The following is an 8,346-nucleotide window of genomic DNA, read 5'->3' as shown; positions in this document are numbered from 1 at the left end:
TTCATTTATATAAATGTTAGATCCTTTAAGCTTCTTTGCTTGTTGCAGTATGTGTGCCTTATCTTTCTCTTTCATCAACTTTACCATCACCGCCCTCGGTCCCCGATCAGAAGGTTTCCCGACTCTGTGAGCCCGCTCCATCTCAGTTTCTTGATGAATTTGTAGTTTATCCTTTAGTATTTCCTTCACCTTACATTCCGCTTCCGTCCAGCTTTCTCCAGCTGACTCCTTGATTCCCTCGAAGATCAGGTTTTTTCGCTTGGACTGTACTTCCAAATGCTCCATTTTATCCGTTATGGCTATTAGACTCTCACAAGTTTTGTAGACATCATCCCTTGTTTCCTTGGTTTGTATTATCTGTTCACCCAAGGCTGCTTTAATCACATCCACATCTCGCTGGGTAAACTGCAAACTCGTTTTTATCTCCTGTATTTCTCTGGTCATGTCGTCGAGTCTCTTGTTATTTGTCTCCATAAGTAGTTGCACAAAACCTTTGAAGTTGTCTTGTTGTTGGCTCAACAGTGCAGTGTACATCTGCTTCTGCTGACTCAACATCTCTGTTACTTGCGCCGCTGAAATATAATCCTCTTCTGCTTCAACATCCTCGTTCGCTTCTGATTTATTAGCTCTTTTCCCTCTTGGAGGCATTTTAATAGTTGTAGAATTTGTTCAAAGACTTGAAAATGTAGAAGATGTGAAAAATCGTAGAACAGACAAGAGGAGCAGTAAAGACGTCTGCTCTCGCTTGCAACCTGGAAACTGCCTTGGAAGTGAGCTGGAGAAAATAATTTCTACATCAAATCAATGGACATGTCTTATTACAGACATTTTCACATAGCAGGGAAAAGCACAAGTGTGACCAATAAATTGAATCATTGCCAGTGGACCAGTATGCATAGTACCGTGGCTCTGCCACCAGTACTCCTATTGTTAATGTTAATAATAACCGTGTTTGACAAGTGAAAATGTCAGCTGTGGAAAGTCTATTACAAATCCCATTATTACTGGCTTTTGTTGTAGGTAATGGAGCAACTGGGAGACGCCAGGATCGACAGGCAGGAGAACAGTCGCCAGCAGCGCAAGGCTGAGATCATGGAGAGTATCAAAAGACTCTACCCTGGCTCTGTGGTAAGGCCAGTGTGATAGTATTCAGTACAATGCTAGCTAATTTTCTTATACTTGCAAAACAGCATTTGGTTTGCTTTTTTTGTTAGATTTAATGAAAGCACTGGAAAAACTCAGTATAGTAAACAGCTTTTTCCTCTGTCTTCAGTATGGTCGTTTAATCGACCTGTGTCAGCCCACTCAGAAGAAGTATCAGATTGCTGTGACCAAAGTGTTGGGTAAGAACATGGATGCCATCATTGTTGACTCAGAGAAGACTGGCAGAGACTGCATTCAGTATATCAAGGAGCAGAGAGGAGAGCCTGAGACCTTCCTTCCTCTTGACTACCTTGAGGTGAGGTACTAGAAAGAAACAATTAGAGCTCCACACAAGTGTCTTTGTAGTGACTATGATAGCTCCACCCTGGAATGGAAATTTCATTAAACTTATCAACGATCTACCATTGTCTTGCTCAATATCAGGCACCAGTTTCCTGATGGAAATGTCACTTACAAAAAGGGGGATAATTTTAAATTACTTAATTTTAAACATTTCTTTTATGCGTTTGCCTTTCTTCTCAAAGGTGAAACCAACCGATGAGAAACTGAGAGAACTGCGAGGGGCCAAGCTGGTGATTGATGTGATTCGCTATGAACCCCCCCACATCAAGAAAGCCCTGCAGTATGCTTGTGGCAACGCACTTGTCTGTGAGAATGTCGAAGATGCACGAAGGATTGCTTTTGGAGGGCCATACAGACATAAGGTACTTGACTTCACTGAAGTCCATAGCTAACATTTTATATTTTGTCAACATTTTATGCCATAAAGATGGGAGGACTGGAAAGCTATCATGCCAGCCTGTCTATTCTTGTCTTAACCTCTATTTATGTGCCTTTGTCTAGACGGTAGCCCTGGACGGTACTCTGTTCCAGAAGTCTGGAGTCATCTCTGGAGGAGCCAGTGACCTGAAGGCCAAGGCCAGACGTTGGGATGAGAAAGCAGTGGATAAGCTCAAGGAAAAGAAAGAAAAACTCACTGAAGAGCTCAAGGTAACATTGATTATTAATATCTCCACCAAGGAGGTTGGAGTTTTGGTCTTGTGTGAGGTGGCGTGCTCTGGAATTTTGTTAGTGGGAAGTTGATGTCCCTCAGATAACCACAAGGCTTAAAACCTCAGCTGTTGATCTGTAGTCACTGATACCATTTGCTAGATTGTCACTTAATGTAAAGTCACAGCCATTTCAATATGATATTTTTCTTTGTAGGAGCAAATGAAGGCCAAGAGGAAGGAGGCAGAGCTGCGTCAGGTGCAGTCTCAAGCCCACGGTCTGCAGATGAGACTCAAGTACTCCCAGAGTGACCTGGAACAGACAAAAACCCGCCACCTCTCCCTCAACATGCAGGTACAGCCTTGTTACAGCTCATTATTTTCTTCTTGTTTTTTATTGCTAACATAGTGATTCATGCATTAAAACTGCACCATTTGTGCCATGCAGGAGAAGTCTAAGCTAGAGAGTGAACTGGCAAACTTTGGCCCACGCATCAACGACATCAAGAGGATCATCCAGTCCCGTGAGAGGGAGATCACTGACCTGCGGGACCGCATGAACCTGGTAAGACTGACACACAGCGAGGTCCACTTTGAAAGTCTGCTTGTGGATATGTGGCATTGCAGTAAGATCAGTATGAATGTTTCTGTTTTCCAGGTGGAGGATGAGGTGTTTGTGGAATTCTGTAAGGAGATTGGAGTGAGGAACATCAGAGAGTTTGAGGAGGAGAAGGTGAAGAGGCAGAATGAGATTGCAAAGAAGCGGTGAGTTTTGTAATTCAGTAGTCAGTTCTTTCCACATTGTTTTGAAATCCGTGTGATCTAACCTGACATTCATCATTATGCCTCAGTCTTGAGTTTGAGACCCAGAAGACTCGTCTGGGTATCCAGTTAGACTATGAGAAGAATCAGCTGAAGGAGGACCAAGAAAAAGTCATGATGTGGGAGCAGACGGTTAAGAAGGACGAGGCTGAAATAGAGCGACTTAAGAAGGTAAAAACAAAATGAAAAATTAAAGCTTTTTATCTCTTGTCCTCGCTCTTGACATCAGGTTAAATCTCACTTGTCTGTCTTGTCTTCCTATAGGAGGAGCACAGACACATGAAGATCATTGATGAGACAATGGCTCAGCTACAGGACCTGAAGAACCAGCATCTCACCAAGAAATCTGAAGTCAATGATAAAAACCATGAGATGGAGGAGATCCGCAAAAAACTGGGTGGCGCCAACAAGTCAGTGTCTGCAGACATCCATCCAAACTTTAATATTTCCTGTGTCATGTGAAGGTAAATTTTACCTTTGAGTCCTTTTGCTCTATAAATGTTGTGTATTCCAGGGAGTTGACCCAGCTCCAGAAGGAGGTGACAGCCATTGAGACCAAACTAGAGCAGAAGCGCAGTGATCGTCACAACTTGCTGCAGGCTTGCAAAATGCAGGATATCAGGTTGCCTCTTCGGTCTGGAACAATGGATGATATCAGCCAGGGAGAGGTACACACAAACACACCCACACATGCTTTAATTTTTATATCATTGGGATTAAAACGGAAAATTACATCCTGCTTCTGTTTTGCCATTTCAGGGGAGCTCCCAGACAGATGAGTCCAGCAGCCAGAGGATGTCCAGCAGTCTTCTCGCTAAGGAGGCTGTTATAGAGATTGACTACAGCAACCTGTCTGAGGACCTTAAGGTAGTCAGTCCAAGCAGCACCCTTGCCTTATATTTCAACAGTTCAGCTTGTCCTTCTCCCCTCACTTTTTTTAAATTGAAATGTCAGGTCTTTTGATTTGTGTTACTGGTCACAACAGGCACAATGTGTTTATACAAAAGGAAAGCAAGACATTTGCAGCAAACATGACATTTATAGTTTGTTACACTTATGAAATGCACATCTTTATTTAGCCCTTTTTGACTTTCTACAGGATGCCCTGTCAGAGGAAGAGATCAAGGCAGAGACAAACACGCTGCAACAGCGTCTGAATGAACAGCAGAGTATCCTACAGAGGATCAGTGCTCCCAACATGAAGGCCATGGAGAAGCTAGAGAGTGTCAGGGACAAGTTCCAAGAGACTAGTGACGGTGAGATGGCAGGGTGATCATAGAGGCTGGGGTTAACTGAGCAGGACAGAAGTAATGCTGTTTTTTTTTTTTTTTTTTTTTTCTTTTTTCATTCTTTTCAGGAGCTTGTGACTGTATTCTCTGTGTGGACTCATGGTTATGTTTGTCTTTGTTTCAGAGTTTGAAGCTGCCCGTAAAAGAGCCAAGAAGGCCAAGCAAGCCTTTGAGCAGATCAAGAAGGAAAGGTTTGATCGTTTCAACAACTGCTTTGAGTCTGTAGCCACCAACATCGATGAGATCTACAAGGCCCTCTCACGTAACAGCAGTGCCCAGGTATAAAAATGTTTTTACAATGACTCGCATGGGTTTTATGCTATGGCACAAGTCACAAAACATGTGCTTGAACTTTTAATGTGGTATGTTATGTATTAAAAGTAAAACCTCTTTACAATCAGCACGTCTTTCCCGTAGGCTTTCTTGGGCCCAGAAAACCCAGAGGAGCCGTACCTGGATGGCATCAACTATAACTGTGTGGCTCCAGGAAAGAGGTTCAGGCCCATGGACAACCTGTCTGGAGGAGAGAAGACTGTCGCAGCCCTGGCTCTGCTCTTTGCTATCCACAGGTAAAACAAGAGAGGAATACAGAGGGAGTCAAAATACATGTTTGAGTTATTTGAAAGTTGATGTTATTGCTAACATCATCTCCGCTGCTTGTCTGTAGCTACAAACCAGCACCCTTTTTTGTACTGGACGAGATTGATGCTGCTCTGGACAATACTAACATTGGCAAGGTCTGTTCAGAATTTAAATTAGATTGACTGACTTGAGCATTTTATCACTGCTGCTTGTGATGAAAACAAAGTGGCTTTTCCTGTACCCTCAAGGTGGCCAATTACATCAAAGACCAGTCAATGCAGAACTTCCAGGCCATCGTCATTTCTCTGAAGGAGGAATTCTATACCAAGGCAGACTCGCTGATCGGTGTTTATCCAGAGGTGTGTTTCTCATTATAGTCCATACAAAATGCTAAATAAAATACAGCCATGAAGCTTTGGCAGCTGCGTGTAACAGGTATCTGCAGATCTTTAAAAGTCATAAAAAGCACTGAATTTGTAATACCTTAAAATGTATTACAAATCTTCAGTTTTGTTTAAGATTTGTAATACATTTAGAATATTCATGCCTACTGTAGACAGAAATATTAGTTAAAGCTGTTTTTTGATGTGGCTGTGAGATGTTTTCTGGCACTTCTTTGGGGCTATGTCACTTATTCTGATTAACTGGATTAAACAGCTGACAAAAGATAATTTAAATGTTAGTAAATTCATATACAAAGAAAAATGTAGGCCTTATTTTCTTTACTAGTTTTCACTCATTCCTTGACCAGTATGGTCAAAAGTTATTTCATTAAATCGCTTTGGTAAATACTGCAGAAACCCAGTGAATAAGTCATCATTAAACTAAAGCTAAACCAATTTGTTGGTTTAATTGATTAGTCAATTGACAAAATCTTTAAAATGCATATTGGAAACATGATGCACTGAAAAAATGCAGTTGATTTTCCTTGTCTTTCACCCACAGCAAGGAGATTGTGTCATCAGCAAAGTTCTCACCTTTGACCTCTCTCAGTATCCTGATGCCAACCCAAATCCGAACGAATAGAACACGGCACTCCTGGTATTTTGGCAAGTTGGACATTCATTTTCTACTCTCTCTGGATTGCTCATGTATTCTGTATTCACGCATCACGTATCCATTAGGCCCCACATTATTTCCTCTTGTTTTTTATGTTTATGTATTTTTTGATATGGTAGATCATTGAATTAGTGAGATTTGTTTTTGTTGTTGTTGTGGGGATGGTCTTTATAAACTGTTAACAACCAGGATGTATGCACATTTATACAAACCACCATTTTTTTTCAATTTGGCATTGCAGGAGTGATTCTAATAATTACTAAAACTGAATTATGATCCAGTGAAACTGAATGGGAATCAAAGCTTTTTAATAGACTGTAGAATTTGTATCATGGTAAAATGTCAGATTTACCCAAAGCACGTTTTTGTTTTACTGTTTATAACCCCTTTTTCAGTGGTGTGCTCAAAAGCCCTGTGCCTGTCCTCTTTTGTGTGTACTAAAAGATGTATTTGCATTTTCAAACAGGCTACTTTTTTTTAAAGCTTAATCAGGAAACTGTTGTTGCAGTATGATGGATACATTCCCATGTGTGATAGCTAAATAAAGCCAGTAGGTAGCTGCAGCTGGTGGTGCTATAATGAGATCATGGAGCTTTGCAAAGGAAATATGCTGAGGTTATACATCTGAATGAATAACAACAGTTCCCCTGAGTGATAATCTGAATCAGCTTCAGACAAATGAGAATTTTTAGGTCAGGTTTCAGGTCTGTTTGTATTGAGTGCTCTGCTTCAGTAAATAAAATTCAAATTATTTAAGCTCCTTTACTTGTAGTATTTTATAATGCAAGCATGCAACTCATTCACTGTTTTCTGATTTCAGGTGCTGCTTTTTGATAGCTTTGTGAATTTGAATTTTCTTACTGTTTATACAAACCTGTTATGCAGCATGCATCTTGCTGCATTAGTTTCCATTCCATAAGGGGGAGTCTGCTTTGCTTGGCATGACTATTTATAGGGGCTCTCAGTTTTCATGCTGTAGCTTCTGCAGGGGGTAACATCAGAAGCATGCATCAAGGACCTGTTCGCACTGACATCTCATTTCAAGGTAATCCTATCCCAAGACTTTGTTTAGTGGAGTAAACTTACCTGTTGCAAAAGAGGTTTTTCCCTCTGCAAATCCTAGTTTATGTTGTTAGATGTCCGTTTTTGCTTGCAGAATGAGCACAAACACATGAATATCTTAGGAAGATTTATTTCTTTTGCTAGTGGTTAAAACACCAGTGTAACATCAACTCTAATGTCATTGATCCAGAAGCTAAGGAGAATTAAGATCAGAAGTTGAGCTTTAAGGTTCACTCCAACTACTGGTATCTCCAAAACCTTGAAACATAATGTATGTATGATAACAAAAAAAAAAACAGGCTCATCAGAGCATAATGTAATAAGAGGATAAAGGTATGGAAGTAGAACTATGCCAAAATGTTTGAGAGGGCTCTAACCACATTTCGAGAGCCACTCACTTTGCAGCTCAGCATTTGGGAGCACGCAGGCACGAAATTGTAAAAGCAGAATCAGATCTGAGAGTGTAACCCTGGCTGTGTGCGCACTCGTTTCTAAGTCTGCACTCAGATTTCTCCACTGGGCTTTGTGTAAGTCTGTCAGTGCCAAAAGTTTTGAATGTGCACAAAACTGTATGCTATTCAATTTGCAAATCAAAATGTGGCGGTGTGCAGGCCCAGATTTGTAAGAGCAGCTTCACATTTGAGAGCGAGGGAGGATCCTTGCTGCTTGCTGTCCTTGCTTGCTCTCAACTCTGCCACTGATCTTATAAATCTATGCCTGCTTGCTCTCAGATTCTGATTTGCAAGCTGAATAGCACCTGCAACTTGTTTTGTTCACTTTCAAAACTTTTGAAATCTGAAGGCGCAGACTCAGAAATGACCACAGGCATGGCCGAGATTACACTCTCAAATATTCTGTGCTTAGATATGTCTGTGTGCTCTCGAATGCTGAGTTAAAATCCACTCAAAATGTGGATTTACTTCCACAATAACCACAAATGTTTAATGTTAAAACAGTCCTCTGGAAGGCCTGTCAGTGTTTGCATTTGGGCACAAAATATGTAACTCGTGCAATAAATTATGCCCATGCAATTATGAATAAAATTAGTTAATAAGCCTCTGAGCTTTTAAGTTAAATCCACCATACTCCAGGTATGCTGAAGATACATTTTCTATAGGGGTCAAACAAACTGCCCCCCCAACTCAAAAGGTATGACATTCTTGTAAATAAAAACAAAACCTGTACAGTAGCTGTATAGTGACTTAGTGACTGGAAAAAAAAATCACATGCACTGCTTGACTACAGTATAGCTTTAAAATTTAAATACTTTAATAAACCTTTGCACAGTTTTTTGACATTAAATGTTCCTCTGTCCTCCAAAAAATGTTTCCCCTCTAAAATCTGCTGAAACCAACTGCAGACACGAGTAGTTGTGAGCA

General features: G+C 40.8%; 1 protein-coding gene across 1 annotated transcript in view; it reads left to right on the top strand.

The window, feature by feature from the left end:
- LOC109969155 (structural maintenance of chromosomes protein 1A) overlaps window positions 1-6,665 on the top strand; it is a 17,189-nt gene extending 10,524 nt beyond the window's left edge. Inside the window, exons 10-26 of the mRNA XM_020615855.1 lie at window positions 1,021-1,128; window positions 1,274-1,459; window positions 1,689-1,868; window positions 2,008-2,154; window positions 2,371-2,508; window positions 2,602-2,718; window positions 2,812-2,918; window positions 3,005-3,146; window positions 3,240-3,385; window positions 3,490-3,643; window positions 3,735-3,842; window positions 4,075-4,231; window positions 4,389-4,543; window positions 4,682-4,833; window positions 4,932-5,001; window positions 5,095-5,205; window positions 5,792-6,665. Of these exons, the coding sequence (XP_020471511.1) occupies window positions 1,021-1,128; window positions 1,274-1,459; window positions 1,689-1,868; window positions 2,008-2,154; window positions 2,371-2,508; window positions 2,602-2,718; window positions 2,812-2,918; window positions 3,005-3,146; window positions 3,240-3,385; window positions 3,490-3,643; window positions 3,735-3,842; window positions 4,075-4,231; window positions 4,389-4,543; window positions 4,682-4,833; window positions 4,932-5,001; window positions 5,095-5,205; window positions 5,792-5,872 (2,259 nt within the window). The 3' untranslated portion in view covers window positions 5,873-6,665. The remainder of the gene's footprint in view (window positions 1-1,020; window positions 1,129-1,273; window positions 1,460-1,688; window positions 1,869-2,007; window positions 2,155-2,370; window positions 2,509-2,601; window positions 2,719-2,811; window positions 2,919-3,004; window positions 3,147-3,239; window positions 3,386-3,489; window positions 3,644-3,734; window positions 3,843-4,074; window positions 4,232-4,388; window positions 4,544-4,681; window positions 4,834-4,931; window positions 5,002-5,094; window positions 5,206-5,791) is intronic.
- Window positions 6,666-8,346: the final 1,681 nt, after the last annotated feature.

The sequence above is a fragment of the Monopterus albus genome, unplaced genomic scaffold (genome assembly GCF_001952655.1).
Source record: "Monopterus albus unplaced genomic scaffold, M_albus_1.0 scaffold6.1, whole genome shotgun sequence".
NCBI lineage: Eukaryota > Metazoa > Chordata > Actinopteri > Synbranchiformes > Synbranchidae > Monopterus > Monopterus albus.
The sequence above is the reverse complement of the archived record's forward strand: the minus strand, read 5'-3'. Positions and strand labels throughout refer to the sequence as shown.